At 34.0% G+C, this 20,487-nt stretch overlaps 1 protein-coding gene across 2 annotated transcripts in view; it reads right to left on the bottom strand.

Moving 5' to 3' along the window:
- The window catches only part of LOC139890768 (receptor-like protein kinase FERONIA), a 29,424-nt gene extending 10,511 nt beyond the window's left edge, over nucleotides 1-18,913 (bottom strand). Inside the window, exons 1-2 of one of the 2 annotated variants that reach the window (XM_071873681.1) lie at nucleotides 18,671-18,913; nucleotides 17,158-18,323 (exon numbers count right to left, since the gene is read on the bottom strand). In XM_071873681.1, the coding sequence (XP_071729782.1) occupies nucleotides 17,205-18,305 (1,101 nt within the window). In that variant the 5' untranslated portion in view covers nucleotides 18,306-18,323; nucleotides 18,671-18,913 and the 3' untranslated portion in view covers nucleotides 17,158-17,204. Of the gene's footprint in view, nucleotides 1-16,320; nucleotides 18,324-18,670 lie in introns of those variants that run through there. The other variant, XM_071873680.1, reaches the window with a different exon arrangement.
- Nucleotides 18,914-20,487: the final 1,574 nt, after the last annotated feature.

Here is a 20,487-nt window from a genome sequence, read left to right as displayed (position 1 = left end):
GAAGAAGCCGGGCACTGGCTTAAAGAAAAAGTCACAGATAGGCAAGTTGATTATGGACCAAGAGAAATTGACAATGAAGTTAATCACAATTTCAACACCACAGCTACCTAAGTGTGGAGAGATTCGAATGTTCTAAAAAGATAATGCTGTCTAAAGTTATTTGTTCTGTTCTCGTGTAGTTCCGAGAATGGAATCCGATTGGTCTTTTCCGCTAGCAGACACTAAAGAACTAGTTTTCTCCCTCCATTCTGAATTTTTATTTTTTTTAGGTTTTATTTGAAATTAATATGCATTTTAATTTATGTTTTATTGTGATTTTAAAAAAACAAAATTTACTTTATTTCTTTAAGTTAAAAATATGATTTTTAAAATTCGTCGTAAGTTGAACACTAGGTCATTAAGCCGAAATTACTTTACCCGAGGGCGGGGCGACAAATTTTATTATCATTATTTTTAATTTTATTGATTTAAAGTATGCCAAAAATATTATACTTTATAAATTTTTGAAAAGTGGGGTTATAAACCAAACTTCAAAAATATATATATATATATATATATATATATATATATATATATATATATATATATATATATATATATATATATATATATATATATATATATATATATATATATATATATATATATATATATATATATATGTTTGTATTTTATCTTATGTACAAAACAGGGTAAAACAATGCACTTTCAAAGACTGTCATTAAAGTTCAGCAAAAGGTACTAATTTTGACGACAAGACGCAAAACAACAAATATGATATAACAAATGAAGGAATGAACGATGAGGCGCCATCTATCATTCGACGAGCTTTGTAATTACAAACTCGGTATTTTTAATCACTTTTCTACGCTAATCACCCTCATGAATTTAAATTATAGTCTGATTTCATGCAAATGAGGGCATTGCATGATCTTAAGTGTGGAGAAGGGTTATAAATTCTCTCAGGTTTATACTTGGTTTATTTGCCAAATTTTGTGAAAATTTGAAAAATTTTCAATTAAATGAAGTCAAAATCATGTTTATACATATTTATGAACGGTGAAAACTAGGTGATAATACCGAAATTATCGTTACCTCGGAAAGGACATAAATTGAGAAACAACCTAAAATGCTTGAATTCATTTAAAATGGAATAAAGGAGAATAAAAAGGCAAAGAAAGAAACTAAGTGTGGGGAGAATGTACCAAGTTATTCAATTAAAAACTATCTATCACATATCTTTGTACAAGATTATTGCAGGTACTTTTGTTTTGGATGATACTAATCATTTTTACCCGATTTACTATAATACTTTTGAAAGAAAGATGGATCTACACGATGAATCAATTCCATCATTTGAAGGAAGTAAAGTCTTCCGAAAAAGACACACGGTTCTTGATTTAGGTCAAGAAGTTGTCGTCCAGAACAGCTGTAGGTTGACGAAAAATCTAGAAAAGTCATCTCTAAAATCGGCTGGAAATCCACGGACCTCAGCATCAAACAGGGTCGCCATGTGGTCAGATTTATCCTAACCATGAGAAGGATTTATCTCGTACAATGGGGAGGCACCGTGCAAATTAGCTTGATAAGACTAATGAATCAGATCCCCAGAAAGGATAATCTCCTTAAAGATTAAAAATCAGCTTTTAAGACTGATATTACTCAATCCTTGAGATTGACCTTAAAGATTGAGAATTCAAACTCATGGAATTCAATGATATCTAAACTCGAGCTTGAACGAGAAAATATTTTGATCAAAAATACAAACCGATTTGTTTTCTGAAAATCCATTTTCAATGCGTTCATTACCATTGAACGTAAAATCCTAGGAATTCACCTGGAATTCATTAGGTCACCTGAACCAAATCGGGTGTCAACCGTAAGAACGGTGGTTGCATAGCATGGTCGGAGACAGGACCTTGTGCCAGACCGAAAAATCATAGGATGATCTTTACTATCGCTCCTACCAAGGATAGTTCTAGCATTCGACACGTTAAAAGACCATAATCATCTGCATGTCACGGGACATTGCCTTAACAGTTTCTTGTTCATCGCTTTCCTTTACAACCGGACGGTAGTTTGCCGAAAGGTAATATACGGAACAAGTAAACTGGATGTGTGCTTTTCGATACCGGGATAGCAGTGGATTACACGAACCTAAATGTTTTTAGCCAAAATATTGATCCACAAATATATTTTGCAACACAAATGGTGGATCAAATCAGAAAACTTATCTAGGGTAAAAGCTAGATTGAATTTTCAAAAGATCAAATGTTTTCATAAAGATCCTATTTCCTAAAGGATCTAAATTTTTATAGTCATGTGGGACTGTAAACCGCCTTTCAAATGTGCACTTTGCTTTGGAAACCGAAAGTAAATCGGCTATTTGATTGCAAGTGTCGTTGACCTAAACCCGAGGCAACTGTGGATGACACACCCACCTTTAACCACATTGTTACTATCATTGTTCATATCGCCGTATTGAAGTCACTGATGTACAAAGTGTGAAGAATAAAGAAGTGATTCAAGTGTTTTTCAAGACTATATTGCTTGAGGACAAGCAACGCTCAAGTGTGGGGATATTGATAAGGCTAAAAAGGAACATATATTTCATAGCATTATCCCCCAAGAAAGACAAGATTTTAGTTGCAATTGTTCCATTTTCAAGTAATATTCGTTTATATTAAATAAGTGCGAAGACAAAAGGCGAAAACGACGAATTGAAGACACAAAGGTCCAAAAAGCTCAAAAGTACAACATACAATTAAAAAGGTTCAAATTATTGATGAGGAACGTCTAAAAATGACAAGAGTACAAGTTACAAAACGCAAAGTACACGATATAAAATAGTACGCAAGGACGTTCGAAAATCCGGAACCGGGACATGAGTCAACTCTCAACGCTCGACGCAACGGTGTAAAAATTACGAGTCAACTATGCACAAGAATAAAATATAATATTTAAATAATTCATAATAAGAATAATATTAAATAATAAAAAGTTGTTAATTGAGCATAGTTAAGGGGTCATAAGTGAAAGTTTGAATTCAAAATTCGTCTATAAAAGAACGAATATCGATTATAGATCTATCCCAATTCTCTCTTTCTATCTTTCTGTAAACATATTTATATATATTATAATTTTAATTTTAATTTTAGATAATAATAATAATAATGGTATGTTAGCGAATATTGTAAGAAATATTTTACGGGTTTTAAGTCGAAATTCTGTCTGTGCAACGCTACGCGATTAATAATCACTGTAAGTTATGTTCTTCCTTTTTAAATTAATGTCTCGTAACTAAGTTATTATTATGCTTATTTAAGCCGAAGTAATCGTGATGTTTGACTAAATATTAAGACGGGGTTATTGGATTTTGTACCATAATTAAGGTTTGGGCAAAAGACCGACACTTGTGAAAATTGGACTATTGACTATTAATAGATGGGGGGTATTGTCTAATTGAGTGACAACTCATTGGAGTCTGTCGAACCTATCTTCAAATTAATTATCCTAATAATTAATAATGATTATGGTTGTCCTATTTAGTGACGTTCATATGGAATCTATTATAATCATTTAATTAATTATTCGGGTTGGGTAATTGATTATTCAAACTGATCAAGTGGGTAAATTAATATTCATATCTAATCAAAACAGGGGTGGATTACATACAGTGATAACTGGTGTAATTGTTGACAGAAGTGATAACTGCGTCACAGTTTAAATCCTTAATTAGTTGGAATATTTGACTTCGGGTATAAGGGTAATTTGACGAGGACACTCGCACTTTATATTTATGACCGATGGACTATTATGGACAAAAACCATATAGGTATCAAATAAACCATGACAAAGGACAATTAACCCGGGTAACAATTAATTAAAATCAAAACGTTAAACATCATGATTACGGAAGTTTAAATAAGCATAATCCTTTTATTTCATATTCTATCGCAATTTTATTTATTGTTATTTTATTTATCGTCATTTATTTATTTTACGCACTTTAATTATTGTCATTTATCTTTACGCTTAAAAATATAAAATCGAAAAACCGGTCATTAAACGGTAAAAACCCCCCTTTTATAATAATATTACTACTTATATATATATATATATATTTATATAAATATAGTTTTATAAAAATATAGTACGTAATCACTAGCTCCCTGTGGAATGAACCGGACTTACTAAAAACTACACTACTCTACGATTAGGTACACTGCCTATAGTGTTGTAGCAAGGTTTAGGTATATCCCATCCGTAAATTAATAAAACTTGTGTCATATTTTGTAGTATTTCCTAGTAAAAATAATACTATTTCGTACCCTCACGCTACATCATCACTATGGTTTAATATTGAACTCTATTTTATGAATCTAAACAGAAAAAGTATAGGTTTATAGTCGGAAAAATAAGTTACAAGTCGTTTTTGTAAAGGTAGTCATTTCAGTCGAAAGAACGACGTCTAGATGACCATTTTAGAAAACATACTTCCACTTTGAGTTTAACCATAATTTTTGGATATAGTTTCATGTTCATAATAAAAATCATTTTCAAAGAATAAAAAATTTTAAATCAAAGTTTATCATATTTTTTAATTAACTAACCCAAAACAGCCCGCGGTGTTACTACGACGGCGTAAATCCGGTTTTACGGTGTTTTTCGTGCCTCCAGGTTTTAAATCATTAAGTTAGTATATCATATAGATATAGAACATGTGTTTAGTTGATTTTAAAAGTCAAGTTAGAAGGATTAACTTTTGTTTGCGAACAAGTTTAGAATTAACTAAACTATGTTCTAGTGATTACAAGTTTAAACCTTCGAATAAGATAGCTTTATATGTATGAATCGAATGATGTTATGAACATCATTACTACCTTAAGTTTCTTGGATAAACCTACTGAAAAATAGAAAAATGGATCTAGCTTCAACGGATCCTTGGATGGCTCGAAGTTCTTGAAGCAGAATCATGACACGAAAACAAGTTCAAGTAAGATCATCACTTGAAATAAGATTGTTATAGTTATAGAAATTGAACCAAAGTTTGAATATGATTATTACCTTGTATTAGAATGATAACCTACTGTAAGAAACAAAGATTTCTTGAGGTTGGATGATCACCTTACAAGATTGGAAGTGAGCTAGCAAACTTGAAAGTATTCTTGATTTTATGTAACTAGAACTTGTAGAATATATGAAGAACACTTAGAACTTGAGAGAGATTAATTAGATGAAGAAAATTGAAGAATGAAAGTGTTTGTAGGTGTTTTTGGTCGTTGGTGTATGGATTAGATATAAAGGATATGTAATTTTGTTTTCATGTAAATAAGTCATGAATGATTACTCATATTTTTATAATTTTATGAGATATTTCATGCTAGTTGCCAAATGATGGTTCCCACATGTGTTAGGTGACTCACATGGGCTGCTAAGAGCTGATAATTGGAGTGTATATACCAATAGTACATACATCTAAAAGCTGTGTATTGTACGAGTACAAATACGGGTGCATACGAGTAGAATTGTTGATGAAACTGAACGAGGATGTAATTGTAAGCATTTTTGTTAAGTAGAAGTATTTTGATAAGTGTATTGAAGTCTTTCAAAAGTGTATAAATATATATTAAAACACTACATGTATATACATTTTAACTGAGTCGTTAAGTCATCGTTAGTCGTTACATGTAAGTGTTGTTTTGAAACCTTTAGGTTAACGATCTTGTTAAATGTTGTTACCCCAATGTTTATAATATCAAATGAGATTTTAAATTATTATATTATCATGATATTATCATGTATGAATATCTCTTAATATGATATATATACATTAAATGTCTTTACAACGATAATCGTTACATATATGTCTCGTTTAAAAATCATTAAGTTAGTAGTCTTGTTTTTACATATGTAGTTCATTGTTAATATACTTAATGATATGTTTACTTATCATAGTATCATGTTAACTATATATATATCCATATATATGTCATCATATAGTTTTTACAAGTTTTAACGTTCGTGAATCACCGGTCAACTTGGGTGGTCAATTGTCTATATGAAACATATTTCAATTAATCAAGTCTTAACAAGTTTGATTGCTTAACATGTTGGAAACATTTAATCATGCAAATATCAATCTCAATTAATATATATAAACATGGAAAAGTTCGGGTCACTACAGTACCTATCCGTTAAATAAATTTCGTCCCGAAATTTTAAGCTGTTGAAGGTGTTGACAAATCTTCTGGAAATAGATGCGAGTATTTCTTCTTCATCTGATCTTCACGCTCCCAGGTGAACTCGGGTCCTCTACGAGCATTCCATCGAACCTTAACAATTGGTATCTTGTTTTGCTTAAGTCTTTTAACCTCACGATCCATTATTTCGACGGGTTCTTCGATGAATTGAAGTTTTTCGTTGATTTGGATTTCATCTAACGGAATAGTGAGATCTTCTTTAGCAAAACATTTCTTCAAATTTGAGACATGGAAAGTGTTATGTACAGCCGCGAGTTGTTGAGGTAACTCAAGTCGGTAAGCTACTGGTCCGACACGATCAATAATCTTGAATGGTCCAATATACCTTGGATTTAATTTCCCTCGTTTACCAAATCGAACAACGCCTTTCCAAGGTGCAACTTTAAGCATGACCATCTCTCCAATTTCAAATTCTATATCTTTTCTTTTAATGTCAGCGTAGCTCTTTTGTCGACTTTGGGCGGTTTTCAACCGTTGTTGAATTTGGATGATCTTCTCGGTAGTTTCTTGTATAATCTCCGGACCCGTAATCTGTCTATCCCCCACTTCACTCCAACAAATCGGAGACATGCACTTTCTACCATAAAGTGCTTCAAACGGTGCCATCTCAACGCTTGAATGGTAGCTGTTGTTGTAGGAAAATTCTGCTAACGGTAGATGTCGATCCCAACTGTTTCCGAAATCAATAACACATGCTCGTAGCATGTCTTCAAGTGTTTGTATCGTCCTTTCGCTCTGCCCATCAGTTTGTAAATGATAAGCAGTACTCATGTCTAGACGAGTTCCTAATGCTTGCTGTAATGTCTGCCAGAATCTTGAAATAAATCTACCATCCCTATCAGAGATAATAGAGATTGGTATTCCATGTCTGGAGATGACTTCCGTCAAATACAGTCGTGCTAACTTCTCCATCTTGTCATCTTCTCTTATTGGCAGGAAGTGTGCTGATTTGGTGAGACGATCAACTATTACCCAAATAGTATTAAAACCACTTGCAGTCCTTGGCAATTTAGTGATGAAATCCATGGTAATGTTTTCCCATTTTCATTCTGGGATTTCGGGTTGTTGAAGTAGACCTGATGGTTTCTGATGCTCAGCTTTGACCTTAGAACACGTCAAACATTCTCCTACGTATTTAGCAACATCGGCTTTCATACCCGGCCACCAAAAATGTTTCTTGAGATCCTTGTACATCTTCCCCGTTCCAGGATGTATTGAGTATCTGGTTTTATGAGCTTCTCTAAGTACCATTTCTCTCATATCTCCAAATTTTGGTACCCAAATCCTTTCAGCCCTATACCGGGTTCCGTCTTCCCGAATATTAAGATGCTTCTCCGATCCTTTGGGTATTTCATCCTTTAAATTTCCCTCTTTTAAAACTCCTTGTTGCGCCTCCTTTATTTGAGTAGTAAGGTTATTATGAATCATTATATTCGTAGATTTTACTCGAATGGGTTCTCTGTCCTTCCTGCTCAAGGCATCGGCTACCACATTTGCCTTCCCCGGGTGGTAACGAATCTCAAAGGCGTAATCATTCAATAATTCAATCCACCTACGCTGCCTCATATTCAGTTGTTTCTGATTAAATATGTGTTGAAGACTTTTGTGGTCGGTATATATAATACTTTTGACCCCATATAAGTAGTGCCTCCAAGTCTTTAATGCAAAAACAACCGCGCCTAATTCCAAATCATGCGTCGTATAATTTTGTTCGTGAATCTTCAATTGTCTAGACGCATAAGCAATCACCTTCATTCGTTGCATTAATACACAACCGAGACCTTGCTTTGATGCATCACAATAAATCACAAAATCATCATTCCCTTCAGGCAATGACAATATAGGTGCCGTAGTTAGCTTTTTCTTCAATAACTGAAACGCTTTCTCTTGTTCATCATTCCATTCAAATTTCTTCCCTTTATGCGTTAATGCAGTCAAGGGTTTTGCTATTCTGGAAAAGTCTTGGATGAACCTTCTGTAGTAACTAGCTAGTCCTAAAAACTGGCGTATGTGTTTCGGAGTTTTCGGGGTTTCTCACTTTTCAATAGTTTCTATCTTTGCCGGATCCACCTTAATACCTTCTTTGTTCACTATGTGACCGAGGAATTGAACTTCTTCCAACCAAAATGCACACTTTGAAAACTTAGCGTACAATTCTTCCTTCCTCAATACTTCTAACACCTTTCTCAAATGTTCACCGTGTTCTTGGTCATTATTTGAGTAAATAAGTATGTCATCAATGAAACCAATGACAAACTTGTCAAGGTATGGTCCACAACTCGGTTCATAAGGTCCATGAACACAGCTGGTGCATTAGTTAAACCAAATGGCATGACCATAAACTCATAATGACCGTAACATGTTCTGAAAGCAGTCTTTGGAATATCATCTTCTTTCACCCGCATTTGATGATACCCGGAACGTAAGTCAATCTTTGAATAAACAGACGAGCCTTGTAGTTGATCAAATAAGTCGTCGATTCTCGGTAGTGGGTAGCGGTTCTTGATGGTAAGTTTGTTCAACTCTCTGTAGTCGATACACAACCTGAATGTACCATCTTTCTTCTTGACAAACAAAACAGGAGCTCCCCACGGTGATGTGCTTGGTCGAATGAAACCACGCTCTAAAAGTTCTTGTAATTGGCTTTGCAGTTCTTTCATCTCGCTGGGTGCGAGTCTGTAAGGAGCACGAGCTATTGGTGCAGCTCCTGGTACAAGATCTATTTGAAATTCAACGGATCGATGTGGGGGTAATCCCGGTAATTCTTTCGGAAATACATCGGGAAATTCTTTTGCAATGGGAACATCATTGATGCTCTTTTCTTCAGTTTGTACTTTCTCGACGTGTGCTAGAACAGCATAGCAACCTTTTCTTATTAGTTTTTGTGCCTTCAAATTACTAATAAGATGTAGCTTCGTGTTGCCCTTTTCTCCGTACACCATTAAGGGTTTTCCTTTTTCTCGTATAATGCGAATTGCATTTTTGTAACAAACGATCTCTGCTTTCACTTCTTTAAACCAGTCCATACCGATTATCACATCAAAACTCCCTAACTCTACTGGTATCAAATCAATCTTAAATGTTTCGCTAGCCAGTTTAATTTCTCGATTCCGACATATATTATCTGCTGAAATTAATTTACCATTTGCTAATTCGAGTAAAAATTTACTATCCAAAGGCGTCAATGGACAACTTAATTTAGCACAAAAATCTCTACTCATATAGCTTCTATCTGCACCCGAATCAAATAAAACGTAAGCAGATTTATTGTCAATAAGAAACGTACCCGTAACAAGCTCCGGGTCTTCTTGTGGCCCGGTTTTCCACATTTATAACAAACTACATTGGCATAACTTGCTCCGACACTACTTGCTCCGCCATTACTCGTTCCGACACCATTTGTTCCTTTCGTTCTATTAACCCCTGGTCCGTAGACCTCACACTTCGCCGCGCTATGACCATTTCTTTTACACTTGTTGCAAAATTTGGTGCAGAACCCCTAGTGATACTTTTCACACCTTTGGTATAGCTGCTTCTGATTGTTGTTGTTGTTGCGGTTATTATTGTTGTTGGGATGATTGTTGTAGTTGCTGTTGTTGTTGTTGTTGTTGTTGTTGTTGTTGGGCCGTTTGTTGTAGTTGTGATTGATGTTGCGATTGTTGGGATAATTGTTGCGATTATTGTTGTAATTGCTGTTGTTGTTGTATTGGTGATTCTTATCACCGTTTTCCTCCCACTTTCTTTTGACTTGCTTCACATTGGCCTCTTCAGCAGTCTGTTCTTTAATTCTTTCTTCAATCTGGTTCACTAGTTTGTGAGCCATTCTACATGCCTGTTGTATGGAGGCGGGCTCGTGTGAACTTATATCTTCTTGGATTCTTTCCGGTAATCCTTTCACAAATGCGTCGATCTTCTCTTCCTCATCTTCGAATGCTCCCGGACACAATAGGCACAATTCTGTTAATCGTCTTTCGTACGTGGTAATATCAAATCCTTGGGTTCGTAACCCTCTAAGTTCTGTCTTGAGCTTATTGACCTCGGTTCTGGGACGGTACTTCTCGTTCATCAAGTGCTTGAATGCTGACCACGGTAGTGCGTAAACATCATCTTGTCCCACTTGCTCTAGATAGGTATTCCACCATGTTAACGCAGAACCTGTGAAGGTATGCGTAGCGTACTTCACTTTGTCTTCTTCAGTACACTTACTTATGGCAAACACCGATTCGACCTTCTCGGTCCACCGTTTCAATCCGATCGGTCCTTTAGTTCCATCAAATTCCAAAGGTTTGCAGGCAGTGAATTCTTTGTAGGTGCATCCTACACGATTTCCTGTACTGCTAGATCCAAGGTTATTGTTGGTATGTAGCGCAGCCTGTACTGTGGCTTTGTTTGAAGCTAGAAAAGTACGGAATTCCTCTTCATTCATATTCACGGTGTGTCGAGTAGTCGGTGCCATTTCCTTCAAAATAGTCAAATGGAACAAGTTAATCATACAGAATATTAAGAGTAGTTAATAGTATTTCGTAGCATAATATGAACTCATTTATAAAAGCTTTTTCTTCATATTAGCGTTTTATAAGTTTAAATTCGGGTAGTACCTACCCGTTAAGTTCATACTTAGTAGCTAATATACAATTCAACTACTACAATTCTATATGAAAAACTGATTATAATAATATTTCACGTTCAAACTTTTACACAATATTTTACAAACTTACAATACCGCTTATTTTACATATAGCATGAAATATAGCACACAATAAATTTGAAACAAGCTGGTTGTGAAGATAATTCTAGCTAGTACACAAATCGTTCAGCAAAGGCAATAAAGACACGTAATTCATACGTCCAGAAACAAGTCATGCATTCTGGTTTTACTAGGATTACTTCCCATCCTTGGTCTTGTGGAACATAACCGTTATGGCCGTTGATAAGACAGCGTGTTGTAACGTCGTCAAAGGGACGAGGGTTATGTAATGTCCAACAGTCCCGTAACAATCTAAAAACTTCATTTCTTACCCCAATTACCGACTCCGTCACTTGTGGGAACGTTTTGTTTAATAGTTGTAGCCCGATGTTCTTGTTCTCACTTTGGTGAGAAGCGAACATTACTAATCCGTAAGCATAACATGCTTCTTTATGTTGCATGTTAGCCGCTTTTTCTAAATCACGAAGTCCTATATTCGGATACATTGAGTCGAAATAATTTCTTAACCCGTTGCGTAAAATAGCATTTGGGTTCCCCGCAATATATGCGTCAAAGTAAACACATCGTAACTTATGGATTTCCCAATGTGATATCCCCCATCTTTCGAACGAAAGTCTTTTATAAACCAAGGCATTCTTGGAACGTTCTTCGAATGTCTTACAAACTGATCTCGCCTTAAATAGTTGTGCCGAAGAATTCTGACCGACTCTAGACAAGATTTCATCAATCATGTCTCCGGGTAGGTCTCTTAAAATATTGGGTTGTCTATCCATTTTTTGTTTTTATACTGTAAAATAGACAAGAGTTAGATTCATAAAAAAGATACTTATTAATACAAGCAATTTTTACATATATCATAAAGCATAAGCACACTATATTACATATATTACACCACACGAATACAACTATCTTATTCCGACTCGCTTGTTTCTTCTTCTTCGGTTTTGGTTCGTTTTGCCAAGTTTCTAGGGATATATGTTGTTCCCCTAATACGAGCCGTTATTTTCCACATTGGTTTAGAAAAACCTGGTGGTTTAGAGGTTCCCGGGTCATTGTTACAACTTAAGGACTTCGGGGGTTGACGATACATATAAAGTTCATCGGGGTTGGAATTAGATTTCTCTATTTTTATGCCCTTTCCCTTATTATTTTCTTTTGCCTTTTTTAAATTCAGTTGGGGTAATTTCTATAACATCATCGAAATTCTCGTCGGAATCCGATTCATCGGAGAATTGGTAATCCTCCCAATATTTTGCTTCCTTGGCGGAAACACCATTGACCATAATTAACCTTGGTCGGTTGGTTGAGGATTTTCTTTTACTTAACCGTTTTATTATTTCCCCCACCGGTTCTATTTCTTCATCTTTTTCCGATTCTTCTTCCGGTTCCGATTCCTCTTCCGGTTCCGACTCTTCTTCCGGTTCCTCTTCAGGAACTTGTGAATCAGTCCACGAATCATTCCAATTTACATTTGACTCTTCATTATTATTAGGTGAGTCAATGGGACTTGTTCTAGAGGTAGACATCTATCACACAATATCAAACATGTTAAGAGATTAATATATCACATAATATATACATGTTAATAATATATAGTTTCCAACAAAAATGTTAAGCAATCATTTTTAAAGAAAACACGGTCGAAGTCCAGACTCACTAATGCATCCTAACAAACTCGATAAGACACACTAATGCAAATTTTCTGGTTCTCTAAGACCAACGCTCGGATACCAACTGAAATGTCCCGTTCTTATTGATTAAAAACGTTCCATATTAATTGATTTCGTTGCGAGATTTTGACCTCTATATGAGACGTTTTTCAAAGACTGCATTCATTTTAAAACAAACCATAACCTTTATTTCATCAATAAAGGTTTAAAAAGCTTTACGTAGATTATCAAATAATGATAATCTAAAATATCCTGTTTACACACGACCATTACATAATGGTTTACAATACAAATATGTTACAACAAAATAAGTTTCTTGAATGCAGTTTTTACACAATATCATACAAGCATGGACTCCAAATCTCGTCCTTATTTAAGTATGCGACAGCGGAAGCTCTTAATAATCACCTGAGAATAAACATGCTTAAAACGTCAACAAAAATGTTGGTGAGTTATAGGTTTAACCTATATATATCAAATCATAATAATAGACCACAAGATTTCATATTTCAATACACATCCCATACATAGAGATAAAAATCATTCATATGGTGAACACCTGGTAACCGACATTAACAAGATGCATATATAAGAATATCCCCATCATTCCGGGACACCCTTCGGATATGATATAAATTTCGAAGTACTAAAGCATCCGGTACTTTGGATGGGGTTTGTTAGGCCCAACAGATCTATCTTTAGGATTCGCGTCAATTAGGGTGTCTGTTCCCTAATTCTTAGATTACCAGACTTAATAAAAAGGGACATATTCGATTTCGATAATTCAACCATAGAATGTAGTTTCACGTACTTGTGTCTATTTTGTAAATCATTTATAAAACCTGCATGTATTCTCATCCCAAAAATATTAGATTTTAAAAGTGGGACTATAACTCACTTTCACAGATATTTTACTTCGTCGGGAAGTAAGACTTGGCCACTGGTTGATTCACGAACCTATAACAATATATACATATATATATCAAAGTATGTTCAAAATATATTTACAACACTTTTAATATATTTTGATGTTTTAAGTTTATTAAGTCAGCTGTCCTCGTTAGTAACCTACAACTAGTTGTCCACAGTTAGATGTACAGAAATAAATCGATAAATATTATCTTGAATCAATCCACGACCCAGTGTATACGTATCTCAGTATTGATCACAACTCAAACTATATATATTTTAGAATCAACCTCAACCCTGTATAGCTAACTCCAACATTCACATATAGAGTGTCTATGGTTGTTCCGAAATATATATAGATGTGTCGACATGATAGGTTGAAATATTGTATACGTGTCTATGGTATCTCAAGATTACATAATATACAATACAAGTTGATTAAGTTATGGTTGGAATAGATTTGTTACCAATTTTCACGTAGCTAAAATGAGAAAAATTATCCAATCTTGTTTTACCCACAACTTCTTCATTTTAAATCCGCTTTGAGTGAATCAAATTGCTATGATTTCATATTGAACTCTATTTTATGAATCTAAACAGAAAAAGTATAGGTTTATAGTCGGAAAAATAAGTTACAAGTCGTTTTTTTAAAGGTAGTCATTTCAGTCGAAAGAACGACGTCTAGATGACCATTTTAGAAAACATACTTCCACTTTGAGTTTAACCATAATTTTTGGATATAGTTTCATGTTCATAATAAAAATCATTTTCCCAGAATAAAAAATTTTAAATCAAAGTTTATCATATTTTTTAATTAACTAACCCAAAACAGCCCGCGGTGTTACTACGACGGCGTAAATCCGGTTTTACGGTGTTTTTCGTGCCTCCAGGTTTTAAATCATTAAGTTAGTATATCATATAGATATAGAACATGTATTTATTTGATTTTAAAAGTCAAGTTAGAAGGATTAACTTTTGTTTGCGAACAAGTTTAGAATTAACTAAACTATGTTCTAGTGATTACAAGTTTAAACCTTCGAATAAGATAGCTTTATATGTATGAATCGAATGATGTTATGAACATCATTACTACCTTAAGTTCCTTGGATAAACCTACTGAAAAATAGAAAAATGGATCTAGCTTCAACGGATCCTTGGATGGCTCGAAGTTCTTGAAGCAGAATCATGACACGAAAACAAGTTCAAGTAAGATCATCACTTGAAATAAGATTGTTATAGTTATAGAAATTGAACCAAAGTTTGAATATGATTATTACCTTGTATTAGAATGATAACCTACTGTAAGAAACAAAGATTTCTTGAGGTTGGATGATCACCTTACAAGATTGGAAGTGAGCTAGCAAACTTGAAAGTATTCTTGATTTTATGTAACTAGAACTTGTAGAATATATGAAGAACACTTAGAACTTGAAGATAGAACTTGAGAGAGATTAATTAGATGAAGAAAATTGAAGAATGAAAGTGTTTGTAGGTGTTTTTGGTCGTTGGTGTATGGATTAGATATAAAGGATATGTAATTTTGTTTTCATGTAAATAAGTCATGAATGATTACTCATATTTTTGTAATTTTATGAGATATTTCATGCTAGTTGCCAAATGATGGTTCCCACATGTGTTAGGTGACTCACATGGGATGCTAAGAGCTGATAATTGGAGTGTATATACCAATAGTACATACATCTAAAAGCTGTGTATTGTACGAGTACAAATACGGGTGCATACGAGTAGAATTGTTGATGAAACTGAACGAGGATGTAATTGTAAGCATTTTTGTTAAGTAGAAGTATTTTGATAAGTGTATTGAAGTCTTTCAAAAGTGTATAAATACATATTAAAACACTACATGTATATACATTTTAACTGAGTCGTTAAGTCATCGTTAGTCGTTACATGTAAGTGTTGTTTTGAAACCTTTAGGTTAACGATCTTGTTAAATGTTGTTAACCCAATGTTTATAATATCAAATGAGATTTTAAATTATTATATTATCATGATATTATCATGTATGAATATCTCTTAATATGATATATATATACATTAAATGTCTTTACAACGATAATCGTTACATATATGTCTCGTTTAAAAATCATTAAGTTAGTAGTCTTGTTTTTACATATGTAGTTCATTGTTAATATACTTAATGATATGTTTACTTATCATAGTATCATGTTAACTATATATATATCCATATATATGTCATCATATAGTTTTTACAAGTTTTAACGTTCGTGAATCACCGGTCAACTTGGGTGGTCAATTGTCTATATGAAACATATTTCAATTAATCAAGTCTTAACAAGTTTGATTGCTTAACATGTTGGAAACATTTAATCATGTAAATATCAATCTCAATTAATATATATAAACATGGAAAAGTTCGGGTCACTACAGACGTATCGAAGGAAAAACGCCCCATGTTAACCTGACTTCTGATCTGGAATTGCTTTATGTGTCGCGGCGCGACCCGGTTTATCGTGGCGCGGCATTAGCCGTCACCTGGACACCTCGACAACCTTAAAAAAATTTTGATTTTATTTAATTCGTACACTTAAATCCCGCTTCCTATATTCGCCTAACCCTCAACAACGGTCTCACAAGACTTAACGCTATCAAAACCCATGCATAAACTTGTATATGCACCCATTATCAAGTATATATATATATATATATACAATTACGCATAATCTAGCGAGTTACAAACGTACAATGATTAAGTATTTACCTTTCAATATGTACGGGAAAAACGGGATGTTACAATGAAGAATCCTATATTTGAAGTGTCGCATACTTCGATTGGTCTTCTAGTGTAAGAAGATGATCTTCGTGTTAGAAGATGGTGGCGATAGAAACCGAGATGGCCCAAGCTAGTAACTATGAGATTGGATTATCACTCAGCGGGGTTTTTGGTGTCGAAAGACTTCACTTGCTCGTAGGCTAACGAGTGAAGTGCGGCGTGATTCGAGTGTCTCATCTGGCGGTATCAAAAGGAGTTGATAATCGGCTAATCTAGAGTTATTGTGGGTTTTGGAATAAACATTGTTGACGGGTTGACGAAGGTTGTTTAATGTCTCCTTCGAGTGGGAGATTGTTGAGTGCAAAGAAGAATTAAACAAGAAAAGTATTTTCTTGGGCAACAAGGTCAAGACGCGAAAAAGAAAAGTTCCAGAATGTTCTTGCTTGTTCCCTAAGTTGTTTCCTTATTTTGTTTTTGCCTATAAATATGATCATATATAACCCATAACGATGTGCACAAAAATAATAAAGAAAGATCTCTGGTTTGCGCCCGTGGACTAAACCCTTCTCCGTGTTTGGAGTTGGGATATAACCACGTTAAATCCATGTGTCATTTATTTATCGTTTCATGCTTTATTTTATCGTTTGTCGTTGTGGGTTTGGTGTTTGGTTTAAATTACCGGTTTTGTTTGGGTCCATAATTCCTAACAATCCAGTGGTCGTTTCCACCATTTCCTTGACAATAATGAGGTTTGAACTTGAAACCTTGTGAGGATATCAGGACCCCAACTACTAGCTAGGCTATCTTGGGATGGTTATGTTGCTCTTTATTGTCCAAAGAAAATATGTTTACCTTATAGTAATCCATTTTCTCTATGTCTTGGAGTAACTTTGCTACATCTACCAGGGAAAAAGCCAGAAAAAGACGTGTACATACACAAGTAGATGTTTGACTTTACGAGAATTTCCTTCGGAGGAGAACAAATACTTCTGCAACTTCTTACCAAACTTGATTATGCTTGTATCTGAACTTGAGTTAAGACTGCTCTCATGTAATGTCAATATGGACTCAAGGCCAAACACAACCTCAGCCATTGTAATACGTAGCTTTGTACGAGTATGCAAACACCCGTCCACTAGTTCTCCATAATCATTCAAGCACTTAACTGAAATTTGCCCCCTTAGATCTGGATTAACAATCTTCTTTAGTTTCCCTCCTTTTAAAAAGTCCTGAGCCCACACAACCAATCCCCAATTATCATCATCAAGGCTTCTATCCACAGCACGTTTTCTACATAATACTTCCAACAGAATCACTCCAAATGCAAATACATCAGACTTCCTAGTTAGTCTGCCAGTTGAGAAATATTCGGGATCAAAATACCCGAATGTGCCTTTGACAAGGGTGTCAACATAAGATAATGGTTTATTTATGGGGCTTATTTTTGACAATCCAAAATCCGAAAGTTTGGCTTCCCATTTCTTGGTTAACAATATATTTGAGCTCTTGACGTCACGGTGTATGACTCCTTGCTCAGTACCTGTCCCAGTGTGAAGGTAATGTAATGCCCGTGCAGCACCTATACATATTCTGAGCCTTTGCGACAAAGATAAACGAGTGTGACGCTTGTGTAGATGATCTTCAAGGGTTCCATTGGGAATATATTCATAAAGAAGTATCATTTCTTTATTATCATTACAATAACCGATTAAAGATACTAAATTACAGTGACGCAACCTGGATAACATTTCAACTTCAGCCCAAAACTCTGTTGCACCTTGACAAGAATCACGATCCCACCGCTTAATAGCCGTAATTCCATTTTTCATTTTAACTTTATAAACCTTCCCAAATCCACCTTCGGCTATGAGAAATATTGGGTTGAAGTTTCGTGTAGCTGATTTAATCTCATCAATTGGAACGTGTGGACAAACTAGTCCCTTCGGAAACTCTAACACCGAAGCAGCCTTTTCGTTAGATCTAGGAGCACGTAACATCATAATTTTGGAAAGCAGGACCTAAAAAAACAATATTTTGTCAAGAATTACATGTTAATGGGTAAACCGATAACGTTTTCACTGTTTAGGTTACCAGAGAGGAGGGCGGGTTCTACTCTACACGGTCTAAACTAGTTATCACGTGACCGTTTCCGACACTTTCTGCCAACCAACCCTTAGATGTGCCTCTAATGAGGTTTGAATCTAAGACCTCTTATAAGGATATAAGGACCCCAACGACTAGTTTTTTTGGGATTATTACGTACAAACAAAGTACTCCGGAATCATTACATATGAACTTTCTGAAAATTTAAAGTGGTTTTCAAGTATATTCATGTGTTTGATGGGAACAAGAGAATCAAACGTACCTTGTCACATGCTCAGACATTACGCCAACTCTTAGTAGGACTCTTAATATATATCAACTGACTCATTTATACAGTTCAAAACTTCAATTTGCCAGAACAACTAAGTATCCACACAAATATCAAAATGCTTCAATTTTATAGTTTAAGCTTTGAGATTTATAGTTCAAGAATCACTTAAACCATCTTGGATAATTTCACAACTTAGAAATTGCATGTAAAGAAAAAAAAAACTTTTTTTCTCAAGTAAACGCCCTGATCTGTTCAGTGCCAGAATTGGTGGACTAAATTGCATAGGAACTATTGAGTTGAATCATTGACCTCAAGTCTACATCCATATCATTTTACTGGGTAATTCATATAAATATATATAAATAAATATAAATATAAATATAAATATAATCCCTCTTCTTATTAAAGCAAAGTCATATTTAAGTAATATTATTTTCAAATAAAAGATCTTGACCATCCATCCAAACTAATCACATAATTACAACCATTGGATTTGATCTTGAAATGAATATTACTTAATACTTTTTTCAATTATAAACCTTTTTACATCAATACCCTTTAAACGTTTTAGTATTACAAATTACAATACCAAAAAAGGCTCCATAAATTTCGGGAATTTAAATTTAAATGATAATAATCTTGCACGATTTATTTAATGCATTCAAATCAAATTCAATTTAAAATAATTAGTATAATAATAATAATAATAATCATAATTTGCATACCTAATAAAATTGATATGGTTTTCAATGCTAAATTTACTTTCAAACTTCATGTGATTTTTTCAAATCAATTCTAAAGATAACTTAAATTTGAACGTAACAACCTCCTAAGTTGTAGCAACAACATTTATTTCCACGGATTATATACTACATTTACATACAAACATTATTCACATTACATATTCAAAATACAAAATATTTTCCTTCTCTGGCATCTCACGAACTGTCTAATCTCTACCATCGACATTCATCATTCACTAATAACAGTTCATCATCGTTATTGTGGCTGCTTCGTCGTATAATAAGAATCGAAAGAAGAAACGTGTTAAATATAAGAAAAACAATTATCACCAGAAGAATAGGTACCTTCCAAATATGTTTTGCTCATACATGTTTATCAAATACGTGTATTTCAGTAAACTGTAGGACATCGCATGTATATGTATAACAATATCAATTTTTGATTACATCTTCATTTCTTAATTTTAATTTATAACTCGGGAGCACAAGGAGCAAAAACTGAAGGAAAAAAAACGACTAGCAGTTCAGAAACATCGAAAGAAAAAAGAGGTAATTTTGGAATAAGTATTGTTGTTTTTATGTTAATGCAATAATAATAATACTATACTCCTTCAGAATAATCAGTTCATTTTGGTGTTTATTGCAATAATATGTAGTTTAGGAATGAGTTTATAGTTTAATACAATTGTAAATTGTAAATATTAATTTCATGCTAGGAATGCATGAATAACTTGAAAGACAGAATTCAACAACTAAATGAACAGCTTCAAAACAAAAACAGATCAGAGAATAATCAGTTCATTTTGATGTTTAGTGCAATAATAATCAGAGAATCGGGTTAATTACTTAGTTATCTGTTGGGTAATCTTGAAGCCCAAGACTCCAGTCCGTTTGTTTATTTAATTGGATCATCATGGCAGCCCAGTATTGGCCCAATAATCAATTGAAGAAGTCAGTATGTCGAGTAAATGAATGTGCACGTTTCATTTACTTAGTTAATAGATAAGCTTGAAAGTTTAGTTTCAATTAATATAAAATAATTTATGTTGAAGTTTGAAATAGGTG

Source organism: Rutidosis leptorrhynchoides, chromosome 2, assembly GCF_046630445.1.
Source record: "Rutidosis leptorrhynchoides isolate AG116_Rl617_1_P2 chromosome 2, CSIRO_AGI_Rlap_v1, whole genome shotgun sequence".
Taxonomy (NCBI): domain Eukaryota; kingdom Viridiplantae; phylum Streptophyta; class Magnoliopsida; order Asterales; family Asteraceae; genus Rutidosis; species Rutidosis leptorrhynchoides.
Note: the sequence above shows the minus strand (reverse complement) of the source record. Positions and strands in the feature narration are given on the sequence as shown.